This window comes from Quercus suber, unplaced genomic scaffold, assembly GCF_002906115.3.
Source record: "Quercus suber isolate HL8 unplaced genomic scaffold, Cork oak 2.0 scaffold_901, whole genome shotgun sequence".
NCBI lineage: Eukaryota > Viridiplantae > Streptophyta > Magnoliopsida > Fagales > Fagaceae > Quercus > Quercus suber.
Genome location: NW_027070326.1, coordinates 48,309 through 68,931, shown reverse-complemented (window position 1 = coordinate 68,931; position 20,623 = coordinate 48,309). Strand labels below are relative to the sequence as shown.

The following is a 20,623-nucleotide window of genomic DNA, read 5'->3' as shown; positions in this document are numbered from 1 at the left end:
GATCTACTCAATTCCCTAGGATTGGACCTAAACAGAGGCTTTGACTTAGCAGCCTTTCTCTCCACTTTTTGATTTCTTTTATGTGGAGGAATGTACATCGATTTGTCCTTTGAGGCAGAACACACATTAGGCACAAAATCGGGTACCATAACATGATTGCAACATATATTTTCATCCTTTTTAACAATAGGTTCAGCAATCAAACACTTGGCATGCATCTTAAGAGATTCATTTTCAGATTTAAGATCATCAACAAGTTTGTTAGACAAAACAAGTTTAGCATCCAAGTCCATATTCAAACACTTAAACTCTTTCAGCTTTTCAAGAGAATTTTCAGCAAGTTTCTTATATTTTTCAACCAATTTGATGGATTCCTTGAGCTTAGCAATCAAATCATCATTTTCACAAAATAACTTGCTTAAACTCTTTTGAAACTTCTTATCATTTTTCTTCAAGAATTTGGTGTTAGGAATATCAACAACACCCAAAGATTTATGTAACATAGCATCACAATCATGAGAATTATCACTCATAGAGGCATTTTCACAAACACATGGCATGTTACATTTATCATCAACCAAGTCATATAAAGAGTCATATAAAGCACAATCCATGTCAAATAAACACAAGGGGTCAAGGATCACACTTAGGTATTTAAAACACAACAAGTGTACCAGCTCTGATACCAATTGAAAGCTTGGAAATGTGTTGAAAATACAAGAGCAATTTAGACCCCCAATTTAAAGTTACGGCTCGATAGTTTTTACACTAACTTAATACAAAGTGCGAAATAGTGTAAATGCGAGCGGATAAACAAATAAGCTACTCTAATCCATAAACTAAGCAACACAGCAGTATAATGGAATATAAAAGAGTAGGGAAGAGAGATGCAGACACAAAAAACACCAAGACGTGTTTTCAAAGAGGAAACTGAAGAACTCGGCGAAAAACCTCTCCACCACCCTCCAAGCAGAAATCGATCCACTAGACAATCAGTTGGGATACATGGGTTAGCAAGAGACCCTCCAAGCCTAATCTACCCGATGTACCTAAGCCCTCCAAGCTCCTACTCCAACAAGGCTTCTCGAAATCGTGTCTTGTCTTAATTCTCTGGATCCCGCAACAAGCTCCATGTTGCATCTGCCATCCTTGGCTTCTTCCAATGCTTCCCAGCAACTCCAAAACACTCTTTACACTTTGAATAGGTGTGGGTTATGTTTGGGTACAAATCTCCTCTCAAGCTATGATAGTGGGAGAGGGATGGAGAAGAGACTACAATGATTTCTCACTAAGGATGAGTAGCTCTCTCTCAAAAGATGGGTGTGTGTGTTTTGGAAAACCTCTCTAGTGTTTTTCTCTCTGAATAGCCTCAAATACATTTGTGGGTAATGAGGGTATATATAGTATGGATGAAAGGTAAGAAAGTCACTTTTAAAAAACCTCCAGACAAAATGTTTTGCGACTGTCTTGCGTGAAAGCCTTACCCGCGAGACAATCACGAAAACGACAGCCTGGCACGACTCTTCAGCTTCCAGTCATGTGCTTCTCACATGGCTCTTTCGCGGGTTAGCTTTCAGCGACACACCCGCGAGATCCACTGATCTTCAATAAAGCTTGAGTCTTCACTAACTTGATACTAAACCCAATACAATTAAATCCCACAAAATATAAGGAAATGAATTAAAGTAATTACAACACATTTGGTCATGGAATAAAGCCAATATAAAACATAGTTGTAAATCACAACTTTACAGTTTCCTAGTTACAATTGATCAAAAGAAAAGACAAGGTACTATCCTACGAACCAAAATCTGTGGTTCAGGGGCTAGGTTACAGAATGAAAAGGTGTTAGACACTCATTCTGCCCAGATAGAGTCCGATCTTCATGAGCCTGATCTCAAAAATATTAACTTCCTTCCATGAGACCATGGAAACATATAGATTGACGTAGCGTAACCTGTTCGGGCATCGGAGCACTCAAAAAATTATTTCAGGTCAAATTGACTAAAATGCCCTTGGTCAACCCTGGGTTGACTAAAAGTCAAAACTAGTCAAAATCTCCCAAAACCAGAGTTTTCATGTTTTTACATCAAACCGAAGCCACTCGGTGATTTTCATCAAGTTTGACCAAATTTGACCCAAGACTAGCTCTCGAGGGCCCCGAAAATCCTAATTTTGATCCGACCATCGAAACAGGTTGAGACCAGTGTCATTGCGAATATTATTGAATTCTTTTTCTAATGACTACTCATGGGTTCGAATTGGGTTTAAAATGATGGAGATATCTTGAAAATCGTGTAAAGCGCCTTAGCTCGCTTCCCGTGGCCATAACTTTTGATCCAACTGTTGGATTTTCAAGTTTTTAGTGTTCCAAAAACTACACATCCAAGCCTTTCTAGAGACACCAAGATCAACCCAATCCATGCCCAGGAAATTCTTCATCAAGCCATTTCAAGTCAGTGGCTTCAAAGTGGTCGCTCAAACTTGGCTAGTGGCCACTAAGTAGCTGCATGAGTTGAAAAGTGACTTTTCAATACAAATACCCCTAGAGCCCCCTCAAAAAAAAAAAAAACAAAAACAAAAAAAAAAAATTGGGCAATTTGGTACATTTTTTTCGGGCAGATTCTCTCTTTTTTCCTCTCTAAATTCTCTCTCAAATACATCAAAAAACCTTTGATCTCTCTCTTCTTTTAGCAATCAGGAGGTAGTGTTCTTGCACTCGTTTCCCTTTCCTTGGTCTTAGGACCTTGGATTTGAGTTTTAAAGGGTGTAGATGTAGCTTTTTAACTATAATCTACACCCTTTGCTTTATCTTTGTTCATATCATGTCTATTTGCTTTCCATAGTATATCTTTGTTTTAAATTACTTGCTAGCATGTTTTATAGCCTTTTTTAGCATGTCTCCTTGCTTTTTGCCATGTTTTACCACTTTGATGTTGTTGGCCTAGCCTTTTTGGGCTAGGATATGCCTAAATTTTGTGTTTGTGCTTAGTAGCCTCCCTAAGTGGTTATATATTTCTCCTTCTCTCATAGCCTCTTCTCTAGAGCATGTATTAGGTTCCCCTTCTCCCTGTACCCTTTATTTTTCTTGCTCCTTGCTTAGGCCGAGTTCCTTGGTTATGACAATGTCTATTTTACATTTCCTGTACCTTGCTGGGCCATACCCTTAGGACGTTGTCAATGTCTGTTTATCTTTCTTGCTTTGTGCAATAGCATTATGAATGATGTATGTATATATATATATATATATATTCCTCTGTGTGTGTGGCTGATCGTGCACTTTAAATGATGGACTCTCATGGCTACGTGAGCAACCATTTCTATCCATGAGTGCTCTTGACCTTGTGACATGAGTATGTGCTCAAGGCATTTGCTACAGGTGCATATTCATGTCATGTTGTGTGCATAGTCACCACGGTGTGACCGTCTTGATCCATGTCACCAAGTGACATCGGTTTCCCTGTGTATGTGACATGTATCAACATTTTAAATGCTTTAAGGTGCTCCGGTTCATCCTAGCATGAGCATGTTGGCACACGCCTTATATACAGGTACAAAACCCTACTGATGCGCCATAACGCGCCAAACACAAAACTCTGCTGGATTTTTGCAGCGAAAATTGGGCATCCCCATTGTTATATTCTCATAGTGAAAGCTTGGTGAGAATAGCATTTTGCATGCTATAACGCACCTGAGGTGAAGCGCTGTCGGATTTCCACCACAAAAATAAGGCAAAATGCTGCGAAATTTTCACCGTGGAAATTTGGCAATTATTCCAAACACACTAGGGAAGCATCAATTGAGACCATACCCTTTCAAAATCAACACCTCAAAGCCCAATTTGCTTATAGCCTCAAAAGCTATTGCCAATAACTTGTTTTCAATTGCCAATGTCCTTAAATTAAGATTTTACCAAAACAAAGGACTGTTTATGGGTTGCCTAACACCTTCCTCGCACGTAACAAGACTTCCAAACTCAAGAATCAAGATTTTTTACCCATCCATGTTAGATTAGGAAAAATGACATTTTTCTTAACCTAGGATCGGTAATAAAATCAAATAGAGTTAGGTGACCAATTGTTGGAAAAACATGGTTTGTATCGCAGACAAAACACACGCAGCGAAAAATTAACAGATCCACTTCATTCGCAATTGATAACAAGTACTGTGTAAATTTCAGAATACCTTGGTGCGGTGAAATTCAAAACCAAGATTAGAAGTACTTGGGAACACTTTTAATCTTCACTCTAATTCCACTTAAGCACAAGAAGTGTGGTCTCTCGTTCAGCTTATATATATGTGTTCAAGGGAGAATAAGAGAGTGGCTTACACTCACATACACACCATTTCATTCAATACAACATTATGTATGTTTCTCTCCTTATATATAACTAATTATCTAACTGGGCTAGCCTTTTGGGCCATTCCAATTAGGCTTTAGTATGTGGTTTGGAGTGGGACCAAAAAGGACAAATAGGACACTAGCTCCAGTGGGTTTTAGGCCTTTCTGCCAACTCTTGACAAGCCTAAAATTACCATTATTTATATTTAATACCACTATATAAATATAATTGCACTCTAAGTCTTATTAATAAATTATATCTCATGACTTTATTATACATTCAACCCCTTCATTAAAATATTCATAATAATACAAAGTCATGAATTTTGACTGCCACTTTGAAGATTACCACATCTTAATCATTTAAGTTATTCATCATATATTTATGAAATCAGATTTCATAAATATATACTTTAGTAATTCCTCACTAAAGTGGTTAGGCCTAACCTTCTGAATAACCAAACCTATTAAACTTATCACAAAAGAATATTTTATATCTCCGTTAAGAGATTATGAATTCCATCTTGAGAATATATGTGTCTTCAACATAAATTTGGTTGCCCAACATACTAAGGTTTTGATCATGACTTTAGATCTCACTCCTGATATATTAAAGTAACCTACACTTCATGATTAGTTTCATTATTCTCTTAGGATTGAGAGTTCATGTAAATAGAAGTCGTGAGATTTATTATTTATTTGACAGTCGTTAGTAAAATAATAAATCTCACAATAGTCCAGTACAATATGTCTTAACACTTAAAACATATCAATTAGAAGTCTCCACTTCCATGATCAAGATAAATAATCTTAGTTGATATGTTATAGTATTCATAGATGAAATGCCTAATTTCATCATCGACTACAAACTAAAATTTTGAGTTTACAAAAAACTTGTGATTTATATCTTCTGTGACTAAATCACATAAATCACATACTATGCATCTCATGGACTAATTGATAATGTCCAAATATTCATGTTACCATTATTTTAGATAATAATAAAACAACTTTATTAATCACAACATAATGTCATACATAGCATCACACAATAGGATTTAAAGGGCACATATCCTAACAATCTCTCACTTTCCCTAAAGACTATTGTGCACTAATTTAACTCCCATTCCCTCCAAATGTGACTCAAAAGTCCTCTGGGGCAAGGCTTTGGTAAAAGGATTTGCCAAATTATTTACACTATCAATCTTTGCTACTACTACATCTCCTCGAGCAACAATGTCTCGAATGATGCGGTACTCTCTTTCAATATGCTTTCCTTTCTTTTGATTCCTTGGATCCTTGGATTGTGCAACCGCTTCACTATTGTCGTAGAATAATGTGATTGGAACTTGCTCAATTCTCACAACACCAAGATCAAAAAGGAATTTCTTGAGCCAAACTGCTTCCTTTGCTGCTTGACAAGTAGCAATATATTCAACTTCCATGGTGGAGTCAGCAATACAAGATTGCTTAGCACTTTTCCAACTTATGGCTCCACCTTCCAAGGTAAACACATAACCTGAAGTGGACTTTTTGAAATCAAGATCTGATTGAAAATCTAAATTTGTATAACCAATGGGAATCAAATCCTTACTATGGTAAACAAGCATATAATCTCTCATTCTCCTTAGATACTTGAGAATATGCTTTACAGCTTGCCAATGTCTAAGTCCTGGATTTGATTGATATCGGCTGACTATGTCAATTGAATAACAGATATTTGGTCTAGTACAAAGTATGACATACATGAGATTTCTCACTACAGAAGCGTAGGGAATTTGTCTCATCATATTTTCTTGGAGTTTTGCATGATCAACCGTTCTAGAACCTTATCTATATATCTAGCTTGGGATAAGCCTAACATTCTATTCTTACAATCTTGCCAAAGCTTGATCCCTAGAATAAAGTTAGCTTCGCCCAAGTCTTTCATATCAAATTGGTTTGGCAACCAAATCTTTATTGATGACATTACCCCTACATCATTTCCAATAAGTAGAATATCATCAACATAAAGCACTAGGAAACATTATTACTTTATCTTGATGTATTTTATACACATGGTTCATCTAGATTTTGTTCAAAATCAAATGACTTGATTGCTTGATCAAATCTAATGTTCCATGATCTAGATGCTTACTTAAGTCCATAAATGGATCTTTTCAACTTGCATACCATATGCTTTTGATTTTTTGCTATGAAACCTTCTAATTGCATCATATAAAGTTCTTCTTCAAGATTGCCATTAAGAAATGCAGTCTTGACATCCATTTGCCAATTCTCAAAATCATAATGAGCAGCAATGGATAAGAGAATTCTGATAGATTTAAGCATTACGACTGGTAAAAAGGTTTCTTCATAATCAATACCTTCTTTTTGTGTATACCCTTTCGCCACTAGCCTTGCTTTAAAGGTTTCAACATTTCCATTTATCCCTCTCTTCCTCTTGTAAACCCATTTGCAACCAACAAGTTTAATGCCATCAGGTGCCTTTACAAGATCCCAAACTTGATTGGAATACATTGAATCCAATTTAGATTTTATAGCTTTGACCCAATGATGTGCATCTATATCTTTCATTGCCTCTTCATAAGTGTAAGGATCGGATTTAGCCTTTTCTGAGATAGCTTCATTAGTTTCTCCCAGACCTATAAATCTTACAGGTGGCCTTATAATCCTCCCATTACAACGAGGCTCTTGTGTACTAGTCATCTCATGAGTAGAATCTTGTGCTGTATTTAATACAACCACATCATCCCTAGTTTCATCCATTGGTTGTTCAATTATAGGTTCATCTATTTCAGCCAAGACAACTTTATTTCTAGGATTAAAATTATTCACATAATCATCTTCCAAAAATTTGGCATTGGTGCTAACAAACACTACAATATCTTTATGATTATAGAATAAATAACCCTTAGTTTCCTTTGAATACTCTAAAAACATGCATACTTCTGTTTTTGCTTCCAACTTATCAGACTTCCCTTTCAACACATGTGTTGGACATCCCCAAAATGTGGAAGTATTTCATACTAGGCATGCGCTCACTCCACAATTCTTTAGTTGTGTTGGGAACTGATTTTGATGGAACTAAATTTAAAATATGCATTGCAGTTTTAGTGCATATCCCTAAAAGGAAAATGGTAAAGTTGAATAACTCATCATGGACCTAACCATTTCTAAAAGAGTCATGTTCCTTCTCTCTGCTACATCATTTTGTTGAAGAGTTCCGAGTGTAGTCAGTTGGGATATAATACCATTTTGAGTTAAGTAATCCTTGAAATCCCCAAGAAGTTATTCGCCACCTCGATCAGATCGAATGGCCTTTATGCATTTACCTAATCAATTTCAACCCTAAACTCTTTAAACTTTTCAAAGGCTTCGAACTTTCGTCTCATTAGGTACACATAACCATATCTTGAGTAATCATCCGTAAAAGTGATGAAGTACTCATAACCTCCTTTTGATTGGGTTGACATAGGACCACATACATCCGTATGAACTAATTCAAGCAACTCTTAGGCTCTTCTACCCTTTGCATTAAAAGGTATTTTAGTCATTTTGCATTCCAAACAAGATTCACAAATTAGAAATTCATCAAAGTCCAATGGCTTTAAAAGTCCATCCTTGATCAATCTTTGAAATGACCTAAACGCAAGTGCCAAAGATATACATCATTAGTAGAAGGAAACCTTCTCTTTAATGATTTTACATAAGAGTTATTATCTAATTCAAAATTTTATAATTCATGCTTATTAGGAGTTAAAATATAAAGACCATCAACAATATTGCCAGAACAGATAAACACTTTATCCTTCTTTATTACAACACTGTCTTTCAGGATAACACAATATCCATGTTTACCTAAATAAGTTACCGAAATTAAATTTCTATGAACATTAGGTACATACAAACAGTCTTTCAATATTAAAACTCTAGAACTAAAACACAAATTAAACACTCCAATAGTTACAACTGGAATTCTGCTCCCATTAGCCAAACTAAGAAACAATTCCCCTCCATTCAGCTTTCTGGTCTCCTGGAACCCTTGCAAAGTATTGCAATTATGATTATTATTGGTAGCTTGGAATTTTGGACAATTCCTCTTCCAATGACCCTTCTCGCCACAATGGAAACACTTTCCTTTGGCATAGTCCTTTTTCTTTCCCTTGTTGGCAACTCCTAAGGCAATTTGTTTACCATCTTACTTGGTGAATTCCTTCTTCTTCTTCTTTTTACCCTTGCCTTTCGACTTAGGTTAAGAAGAAGAAGCTTTAACCATATTAGCATCAACACTGGATGTACCAAGAATGCTTTCCGCTGCCACCAATTCATTCATTAATTCAGAAAATGTATAAATCTTTTTGTTTATGTCATAATTAAGCTTGAATTTCTTGAATGATTCTAGTAGTGACCGGAGTATCATATCTGCTTGAGATTCTCCATCAATATCATGTTAGGATTGGTGCCCTTAAATCCTATTGTAAGATGCTATGTATAATATTAAGTGTGACATTGTGTTTGACATTATGTATGACTTAATATTATGTTTAATAAATTTGTTTTATTATTATCTGAAATAATGGTAACATGAATATTCAGACATTATCATATAGTCCATGAGATGCATAGTATGTGATTTATGTGAAGAGTCACAGAAGATATAAATCACAAGTTCTTTGTAAACTCAGAATTAAAGTTCGTAGTCGGTGATGAAATTGGGCATTTCATCTGCGAAGACTATAACATATCAACTACGATGATTTGTCTTGATCATGGAAGTGGAGACTTCTAGTTGATGTGTTAATATGTTTTAAGAAATAATGGTCAAAACCTCAGTATGTTGGGCAGCCACATTTAGTGTTGATGGAACATGTATTCTCAAGATGGAATTCATAGTCTCTTAACAGAGATATAAAATATTCCCTTGAGATAAGTTTAATTGGTTTGTTATTCAAAGAGTTAGGCCTAACCACTTTAGTAAGACTAAAGTATATATTTATGGAATTGGATTTCATAAATATATAATGAATAACATTAAAGGATTAAACCGGGTACTCAAGGATTAAGATGTAGTAATTTACAAAGTGGCAGTCTACATTAATGACTTTGTATTACTACGAATATTTTATGAAGGGGTTGCATGTATAATAAAGTCTTGGGATATAATTTATAGATAAGACCTAGAGTGCAACTATTTTTATATAGTGGTATTAAAAATAGTTAATGGTAACTTTGGACTTGTCAAGAGTTGACAGAAAAGCCCAAGGCCCATTGGAGCTAGTGTCTTATTGGTCCCTTTTGGTCCCACTCCAAGCCACACACTTAAGCCCAATTGGTAAGGCCCAAAAGGCCGGCCCAATTAGATAAATTGGTTAGATACAAAGGGAAAAACGTACAGAAATATATAGGTGAGAAAAAGATGATGAAAAGTGTGTGCATGTGAGTTTTTGTCACTCACAAGTCATCCCTTTGTTACCAATCGAGAGACCACACATCTTGGGCGTTAGTGGAATTGGAGTGAAGATTAAAAGTAGTCCCAAGTGCTTCAATCTTTGTTTTGAAATTCACCGCTTCAAGGTACGATCTCTTGTTTCTCTAATTCTGAAATTTACTTTGTACGTGTTATCAATATCGAATGAAGTAGATCCGTTTAAAACTTATTTTCCGCTGCATTTATCTTTATATCCATCATATCAACACCTAAAACCTCTAGTGTATTCAGATAAGAGATCATCCTAAGATAATGCTCCTTACTGAAGTACCTTCAGCCATTTTGTTATTATAAATCTGCCTCATAGTTTCTTGCCTAGCAGAACGGCTTACTCACCAAACATCTCCTTCAGGCTTAGCATTATGTCCGAAACTAGTTCTACATTCTGCATTTGATGCTGTAGAACATTGAGATAGATGCTAGGATATAGCACTTGGCCATCTCATTAGAATTCTGCCAACGATCATATTGCTGTTTTTCCTCAAGAGGAGCATCTAATGATGGAAAGTTACGACATGGTTGACTAAGCACATACTTGTGCTCTTTAGCAATGAGAACAATGTCCAAGTTTCTTTTCCAGTCAACATAGTTGGATCTAGTCTGTTTATTTTGATTAAGAATAGCAACAAGTGGGCTAAAAGATGCCATGATTTAAATCTGAAAATAACAAACATGAATATAATAAGTAAACTAGACATTATCAATTTAGCATATAAACAAATGGTATGGAACCTTAATAAAACCATAAAATAAAATATGCAACGACAACCCAATCCATGTCTATAATTCCTTGGTAGCAAGTATATTATAAACATCACGATTGAATGAGAACTATTCTCATTATTAGTGCTGTCATGATAATTCTTATCAAACACTAATAATATGTCGTATTAACTTTAGCCTCTAAGTAAATAATGACATAGCTCCTTTGGGAGGTTAACATTACACTTAGTCTAATGTACACCATTATCTAGAATCATGTGTAGCCACATTTCTTCTCCTCTATAGTGTTTAAACTTGTAGTACCATGAAACAAAACACCATCTTTTGGGATCGTGATGCATATAAGCCAAGACGAGGTGTTTGTTCATACTACTTTAAATGGGTAAGTTCAATCCTGTAGTACTATGAAGTAAACACCCTCCTTTTGGATTGCAAGGCATATATGCCAAGACGAGGTGCTTATCCACACTACTTTGAACTAATAATGGAGGCCGTGAGATCCAACCCCTGTATCTCTCTCCCATAAGATATTTTAAAAGAAAGGTTTTTTAATTAGAAAATATGTGTAATCTCATCACACATAACTTTGCACTTTATCTATGTTTTAAAACTTAGTGAAATTTCAAAAAACAATTCATTTGATTGATCGAAGGTATTTCTCGATCGATTGATTAACAAATCCATTTCAAGTTTCTGGATGACTCGATCGACTCTCGATTCCTGTTCGATCGATCGAAAAGGCAAAATCTGATCAATCGAAAGGAATTCTCGATCGATCAAAAAATTGAAGAAATTCATTACAAGGTCTCAGGTTGACTCGATCGATCGAAAAAGAACATTTGATCAATCGAAGGTATTCTCGATCGATCGAAACTTGTGAAACTGATTTTTTTTCAAATTTTCCTGATAATCGNCTAGTTGATGTGTTAATATGTTTTAAGAGTTAAGACATATTGAACTGGACCGCTGTGAGATTTATTATTCTCCTAAAGACTGTCAAATGAATAATAAATCTCACGACTTGTATTTGCATGAACTCTTAATCCTGAGAGAATAATGAACCTGATCATGAGATGTAGGTTGCTTTGATATATCAGGAGTGAGATCTACAATAATGGTCAAAACCTCAGTATGTTGGGCAGCCACATTTAGTGTTGATGGAACATGTATTCTCAAGATGGAATTCATAGTCTCTTAACAGAGATATAAAATATTCCCTTGAGATAAGTTTAATTGGTTTGTTATTCAAAGAGTTAGGCCTAACCACTTTAGTAAGACTAAAGTATATATTTATGGAATTGGATTTCATAAATATATAATGAATAACATTAAAGGATTAAACCGGGTACTCAAGGATTAAGATGTAGTAATTTACAAAGTGGCAGTCTACATTAATGACTTTGTATTACTACGAATATTTTATGAAGGGTTGCATGTATAATAAAGTCTTGGGATATAATTTATAGATAAGACCTAGAGTGCAACTATTTTTATATAGTGGTATTAAAAATAGTTAATGGTAACTTTGGCTTGTCAAGAGTTGACAGAAAAGCCCAACCCATTGGAGTAGTGTTTATTGGTCCCTTTTGGTCCCACTCCAAGCCACAACTAAGCCCAATTGGAATGGCCCAAAAGGCGGCCCAATTAGATAAATTGGTTAGATACAAAGGGAAAAACGTACAGAAATATAAGGTGAGAAAAAGATGATGAAAGTGTGTCATGTGAGTTTTGTCACTCACAATCATCCCTTTGTTACCATCGAGAGACCACACATCTTGGGCTTAGTGGAATTGGAGTGAAGATTAAAAGTAGTTCCCAAGTCTTCAATCTTTGTTTTGAATTCACCGCTCAAGGTACGATCTCTTTTTCTCTAATTCTGAAATTTACTTTTACTGTTATCAATATGCGAATGAAGTAGATCCGTTTAAACTTTTTCGCTGCATTTATCTTTATATCCATCATATCAACACCTAAAACCTCTAGTGTATTCAGATAAGAGATCATCCTAAGATAATGCTCCTTACTGAAGTACCTTCAGCCATTTTGTTATTATAAATCTGCCTCATAGTTTCTTGCCTAGCAGAACGGCTTACTCACCAAACATCTCCTTCAGGCTTAGCATTATGTCCGAAACTAGTTCTACATTCTGCATTTGATGCTGTAGAACATTTGAGATAGATGCTAGGATATAGCACTTGGCCATCTCATTAAATTCTGCCAACGATCTATTTGTTTTTTTTTTTTTTTTTTTTTTTTTTTTTTTTTTTTTTTTTTGACATTTCACTTGAACAAAACATAGTTTATTGATCACATCAGAATGAGATTGCGATCAAAATTGAATTTAATTGATGCTATAGTCTTAAAGATCAATTTAACATAATATCAAACTTAAACAACATCATAACATCATTATCAGTTTTTATCAAACAGTAATTTCAACAACCATGCAGAAAATGGATTGTAGAATCTTCTAACATCATGAAATTACTATATTTAATTCCAAAACTCACAAAACATGTTATACGAATTTGAAATTGAAGACCGCTTTGATACCAATTGTCGGGAAAACATGGTTTGTATCACATATAAAACACATGCAGCGAAAAATTAACGGATCTACTTCATTCGCAATTGATAACATGTATTATGTAAATTTCAGAATTGAAGAATAAGAGAGTGTACCTTGGTGCGATGAAATTCAAAACCAAAGATTAGAAGTACTTAGGAACACTTTTAATCTTCACTCCAATTCCACTTATGCCCAAGAAGTATGATCTCTCAATCAGCTTATATGTATGTGTTCAAGGGAGAATAAGAGAGTGGCTTACACTCACATACATACCAATTCATTCAATACGAAATTATATATGTTTCTCTCTTTATATATAACTGATTATCTAATTGGGCTAGCCTTTTGGGCCATTCCAATTGGGCTTTAGTATGTGGCTTGGAGTGGGACCAAAAGGGACAAATAAAACACTAGCTCCAATGGGTTTTGGGCCTTTTTGCCAACTCTTGACAAGCCCAAAATTACTATTAATTATATTTAAGACCACTATATAAATATTGATGGTGAGTTGAAAATTGAATAACTCCAATTCGTCCATGAGTGTCATCCAAGTCAAGAAGACAAGAATGGCCATCCCTCGTAGGACAATCATCCATGGGCATGAGGGTCGTCTATCAGTTGAGTGCCTGGACTAGCCCCAACGCCTAGACGACCCCCCAACACTTTGGAATTTTCCAAAAAGGTTTACCTACAAAAGACTAGTGAATCATACCACGTGTTACTATTTTGAAACATAAGCGAGATCCTGATTCATTGCTGTAACTTCCTACTAGATACTTAACTTCCAATAGCAGTTATAGAAGATAAGATTGAACATTCCAACTTCTATAGCAGTTCGTAGAAATTAAGTCTGAACCTTCTAACTTCCACAAATTTTGGGGAAGTTACGAGACAAGTAACCGCTCCAAAGCACACTATAAAGACACTTATCCACATCTAATGGAGGTAGGTTCTCACGAGTCCCAAAAATTGGAATTCTAACGTTCCAGAGGAAAAAAACTAACTTAAGAATTGGAGGGTTCTTGGCTAGTTCATCCCGGTCACCTTTGATCTTGTCTTTTTCTTTTCAGGTCTCTTAAGTAATCACTAACCTATTAAAGCCCGGAGCATTCAGCCTACTGGTTTTCCTTTCCATCATTAGTTGGCATCGTCTGTGGGGAGCGATAAATTGTGTGTTTCGCAATTTATCTTCCTGCGACAAAAAGGCTACATGGTTTGGACAAGATCAATGGCCACTAGTCTAGGACACCAGGGGAGTATGAATGCTTCTAGTAATCCCCATCACATTCGTCAATCAGCACCTGTCATGCAACCGCCATCCATCTAGCATATACAGTCCATGGCAGCCACGATGGCTAAGTTTAGAACCAAGAATTGGCTAGGGAAATCAGTCTAAGGAGGTAACGCCATGAAAGATACGCGGAAGAAGCCCAGGGTCAAGAAGTTAGAGAAGCAGAAAATGCCGAGCTCGAGAACTAGTCAAGGGGTATCGCTTCATGAAGGGTGCCATACTTGGAGAGGGAAATGAATCAAATAAGGAAGGCCATGGACGAGATGAAGGAGAACATGAGAAGGGCGAATCTCGTAGATGATTTAGTTCATCGAATAGACTCCTCTTTCAGGGCTTCCATCAACAGTCATCCCTTACCTCCTAAGTTCAAGATGCCTTCCTTGGACTCATATGATGGAATGCATGACCCTTTTGATCATATTGCTACTTTTAAGACTATGATGCATCTTCAAGGGGTTCTAGACGAGATTATGTGAAGGGCCTTCCCTACCACCCTTAAAGGGCCAGCACGAGTGTGGTTTAGCAAGATACCTCCAAACACTGTGGGTTCTCTCAAAGAATTGAGTAAGTTGTTTGTCAACAATTTTATCGGAGGACAAAGGCATAAACGTTCCTTGTACAGCCTATTAACTATAGAGCAAGAGGAAAATGAAAGCTTGTGGTTCTTCATTACTCGTTTCAATAGGGAAGCCCTGACGATAAATGAGATGGACGACAAGTTGTTATTGGCAGCCTTCCATAATGGAGTTAATTTTGATTTATTCATCCATAAGCTTTACGAGTAAGAGCCTCAAACCATGGCTGGACTTGTCCCTTTGGCTCAAAACTTCAAGAGAGGATGCAATTATAGCTAAGAAGAGGAAGAGAGCCCAGCAAATGGATGCAGATCTCCCATGCCATCCTAAGCAAGGTCTTCGTCCAAAGAAGGCTCGGATGGGAGAGAAGAAAGATCGAGACAACAAGAAGGCAAGTTCTTCAGCACAGAGTCAGCAATATACACCCTTGAACATGCCATTTGAACAAGTGCTCATGCAAATCAAGGATGGTCCATCCTTGAAGTGGCCAGAAAAAATGAAAGGAGATCCTAACAAGCGCAATAGGAATAAGTATTGCCGCTTCCACAGAGATCATAGACGTAACACAGACAAGTATTTTAATTTGAAGTAGCAGATAGAGAATTTCATTAGGCAAGGAAAATTGAGAAATTTCCTTCGACGAGATCACAAGGATGAGAAGTTGAAGGGAAAGCTGGAAGAGTCGTTACGACCCCTACTTGAAGAAATAAAAGTTATCATAGGAGAGACCTTGACAGGACAATCTTCCAAGTCAAGGAAGACATACCTGAAGGTAGTGCAAAACTTCCAACTTTCCAAACAATCCCCAAGGATAAGGGTAACGAACGAGCAAGCCATTACATTCAAGGACGAGGATGTTGAAAGGGTTAACCACCCACATGACGACGCGATCATCATCACTTTGCTCATTACTAATTATACGACTAGAAGGGTGTTAGTAGACAATGGAAGTTCGGTGGACATCTTATATTACCCTACCTTCCAACAAATAAGGCTTGGACGAGATCAACTTTGTCCAGTAAATTCACCCTTGGTATGATTTAGAGGGATGAAAGTGTAGCCTGTGGGTACCATTACGTTACCTATAGGAGTAGGAGCATATCCATAACAGATAACCAAAGAAGTAAATTTTCTTGTCATGGACTATTCATCATCATACAACGCTATCATTGGAAGACCGACTTTAAACAGTTGGAAGACAGTAACATTTACTTACCATTTGTTTGTTAAGTTCCCAATAGATTATGGTGTAGGTCAAGTGCAAGGAGACCAATTAGCTACCAGAGAATGCTATTTAGCCATGTTGGACATGGACAAGCACGTATAAGCAATAAGCATAGATGAGAGAAGGGTTACCATAAAGCCCACGGAAGTGCTGGAAGACATCCCTTTGGACAAGAGTAACCCCGAGAAGTTCACAAGGATTGAACAAGCATGGAAATGAAGATGAAACAAGACCTTATCCATATTTTAAAGAAGTGCATGGATGTGTTCGCATGGAGTCACGAAGACATGTTGGGTATTAACCCGAGTGTAATCACCCACTGTCTGAACGTGTATCCCTCCTTCAAGCCCATACATCAAAAGAAGAGAGTTTTTGCTCCCAAATGAGATAATGCTATTAAAAAAGAAGTCCAAAAGTTGACCATGGCAAAATTTATCCGGGAAGTTTATTACCCGAATTGGTTGGCTAATGTGGTGATGGTCAAGAAAGCTAACAGCAAGTGGAGGATGTGCGTGAACTTTACCGATTTGAACATTTACCGATTTGAACAAGGCTTGCCCAAAGGATAGCTATCCGTTGTTGCGCATTGACCAACTGGTGGACTCAATTGCAAGTCATAAATTGCTAAGTTTCATTGATGCCTTCTCAGGCTATAATCAAATAAGGATGGACGAGGTGGACAAAGAAAAGATATCTTTCATTACTAACCAAGGTTTGTTTTGTTACAAGGTGATGTCCTTGGGTTTGAAGAATGCGGGCCGACTTATCAAAGGCTAGTTAACCACATGTTTCATTCACAGATTGGATGGAATGTGGAAGTTTATGTAGATGATATGCTGGTAAAGAGTTTGGACAAGGAAAAGCATATAGACGACCTTCAAGAGACCTTTAATACACTTAGACGATATAATATGAAGTTGAATCTGAGCAAGTGTGCCTTTGGAGTTTCGTCAGGTAAGTTTCTTGGGTTCATGGTTTCACACAGGGGAATTGAAGCAAACCCTAATAAAATCCAAATGATACTAAATATGGAGCCACCAAAGAGTATCAAAGAAGTCCAATCTCTCACCGGACGAGTTGCTGCCCTTAACACATTCGTCTCAAAAGCTACTAACAAGTGTTTACCTATCTTTAAAGTTCTTAAGAAGGAATTCGAATGGATGGATGAGTGTCAGAAGGCCTTCCTAGACCTCAAGACCTACCTCACCACAGTGCCTCTGCTAAGCTCGCCCATACCAAGTGAAGAATTATATTTGTATTTAGTGGTATGCCTGCATGCAATGAGCTCAGTGCTGATTAAAGAAGAAGGGAAGATACAAAAGCCGGTTTATTATACAAGTTGAGCATTAAGAAAGGTAGAAGGATGATACCCCATTATGGAAAAGCTAGACTTTTCCTTGGTCACGACTTCTAGGAAGTTAAGACATTACTTTTAGGCTCATGTCATAAATGTCTTGACAAATGATCCACTAAAGAAGGCGATGAACAAGTTAAAAGCCGTAGGGCGACTAATCCAATGGGCCATAGAACTCAGGGAGTTTGATGTCAGGTACCAACCAAGAAGCGCGATAAAAGCACAGGTATTGGCCGATTTCATTACAGAGTTCACTCCTAGTCAAGGCGAGCTAGACGGGGTGGATGAAGCTCAGAGGTGGGTCATCAATGTCAATGACTCGTCCACTTTACATGCAAGAGGAATTGGAGTTATAATCAAGTCCTCAGAAGGAGATAAATTGAAATACACAACTCGTCTACAATACCAAACCACCAACAATGAAGCTGACTATGAAGCTCTCCTTAAAGGATTGGAATTGGCTAAGTCCTTATGGGCAGAATCAGTAGTCATCCAAGGAGATTCTCGGTTGATTATCAATCAAATGAATGGAATGTGTGAAGCTAAGGAAGATCGGATGAAGAAGTATCTCAGCAAGGTAAATCATCTTGTCAAGAAATTTAAAGAAGCCAGTTTTGTTTAACTCCCAAGGGAAGAAAATATGAAAGTAGATGCTTTGGCAAAAGCAGCTTCAGCAGGGGGAGCTATGGACGAGTATGATAAAGGCCAATACATGCCAAGCATAGATCTTCCAAAGGTACAGCAGATTGAAGGAGAAGAAAATTGGATGACTCCAATAGTAACTTACCTTAAAGATGGAAGGCTTCTAGAGGGCAAGGATGAGGCTAGAAAGTTGAGGATCAAAGCTGCCAAGTATGTCCTCACAGATGAGGTATTTTATAAAAGAGGCTTCTATTAGCCTTACTTAAGGTGCTTAGCTCTGGACGAATCAAACTGTGTTGAAGGAAGTACATAAAGGAGCATGTGGAAACCACTCAAGAGCAAGAGCACTAGTCAATAAAGTCATCTATGCAGGTTACTACTAACCAACTATTCAAGCAGATGCTAAGGCTTACGTCAAGATGTGTGACCAATGCCAATGCTTCAACAATGTCCCTAAACAGCCATCGGAGTATCTCACCCCGATGATGGCCCCATGGCCCTTTGCACAATGGGGATTCAATATCTTTGTCCCCTTTCCTCTTGGAACCAAGCAGATGAAGTTTTTAGTAGTAGAGATTAATTACTTCACTAAGTGGGTGGAAACAGAACCCCTAGCAAAGATCACACAGTAGAATGTCAAAAACTTCTTCTGGAAGAACATTGTATGTAGGTTTGGGGTACCTAGGGTACTAATATCAGACAATGGACGACAATTTGACAACATGCTTTTCAGGGACTTTTACGAGCAATTTGGAATCAAGAATCATTATTCCTCACCCTCCCACCCATAAGCAAATGGATAAGCAGAAGTGGCAAACTGATCCTTGTTAAAAATCATCAAGACTCGGTTTGAGGGGGTAAAGGGAGAATAGCTAGATGAGCTACCAGGAGTTCTATGGGCTTACAAGACGACGATGAGGACCCCCACAGGGGAAAGTCCTTTCAAACTAGCCTATGGAAGTGAAGCAGTGATACCTAAAAAAGTGCATATGGAAAACCACAGGGTGATGAAGTATCAGGATGAGGATAATGAGGAGCAACTTCGCCTTAACCTTGATGTTATAGATGAGGTAAGGATGAACGTGGAGCAAAGGACAACGAGGAATGAAAACCTCATGGCTAGACAATATGATGCAATGGTGAAACCCAAGTGCTTCAACATTGGAGACCTCGTCCTAAAAAGGGTTTCTTTAACAACCAGAAATCCAGCCCATGGGAAACTGAGACCTAATTGGGAAGGACCCTATAGGGTTATTAATTGCAAAAGACAAGGATCATATTACTTAGAAGCTTTGGACGGGAGAAAGCTAGAGTACCCCTGGAATGTCAAGCATTTAAGAAGATATTATTAGTAAGATATCAGCTTAGACGAGCATCATCATGGACAAAATCATCCTAGACGTTGTCACTCTAGATGAGATAAAGTTTGTGTTGCTTCTTGTTACTTGCATGTGTTCATTATTAGTATTATATGTTGTATTTTAGTCCCCTAAAGGTGTATTAGTTTTTAAACTATCCACTATGGACTATGAATGAAGTCATAGACTTGGTCCATTTGTTTGTTTTTTTAATTCCCTAAAAGGTACTAGTTTCTAAGCACGTGCCATGCTTGTGGACGATGTTTATGTTACATATATATAGTGTGGATTTCCAATATATGTGATGTATGAATTTCTAATTTTCATGATTTCATCCACAAGAAAGCTAAAGGCCTAAGACGAGTAAAATCTCTGGACGCAGGGAGGTAACGTCTATTAAGCTTTCCTTAAAATAGGGATAAAGCAAAGAAAAAAAAGCTCAAGGCACATTCATCTAAACAATGGACAAGATGAGGCTTGAAGCGTATTCGTCCAACCAATGGACGTGGAAGTTCGTGCATGTAAGAATATTCAAAGTCCATGGATAAACATCCAGCCAAAACAATCCAATCTTTGGACGATTAAAACTGGCAAAAACCCATGCCATTCATAAAATGAGTTATACTTACAAAATTTAAAGAATGGTGAAAGTTTTGAACATAAGGAGTTTATATTAACATGGACGAGCTAAGTGCCTCCATGAGTGGATTGACCACACTCAAAACCAGTATTACATGGATGATGTAAATAAAGAAAAATATGTCCATACAATAACATGTTCAATAGAAAATGATGGAAATAAACATTCATTCATAAAAGTTTAGAAAAAGGGTAGACGACCATCATCCAAAAACCCTTATAAAGTAAAGCTTAAAATGCAATTTTTTGAAAGCTTGTCCCAAAAATTATAGACAAGTGAAATGTACTTGAATAACTTCAAATGGTCTAAAACAACGAACCTCACAAAACAAAACAAAAAAAAAAAAAAAAGAAAAAAAAAGAAAAGAGAAAGGGAAATCAAGTCGCTAAAATTTAACATTTTCATTGTGGGGG

At 36.9% G+C, this 20,623-nt stretch overlaps 1 protein-coding gene across 1 annotated transcript; it reads right to left on the bottom strand.

Annotated features, from left to right (window-relative positions):
- Window positions 1–5,436: 5,436 nt before the first annotated feature.
- LOC136065252 (secreted RxLR effector protein 161-like) lies at window positions 5,437–6,132 on the bottom strand. Its single transcript, XM_065768177.1, has one exon. The coding sequence runs from the start codon at window positions 6,130–6,132 to the stop codon at window positions 5,437–5,439; it is 696 nt and encodes a 231-aa protein (XP_065624249.1).
- Between the last annotated feature and the right edge of the window lie 14,491 nt (window positions 6,133–20,623).

Bases quoted from the DNA above. Each gene is read 5' to 3' on its own strand.
- LOC136065252 (XM_065768177.1), bottom strand. From the start codon at position 6,132: ATGATGAGACAAATTCCCTACGCTTCTGTAGTGAGAAATCTCATGTAT.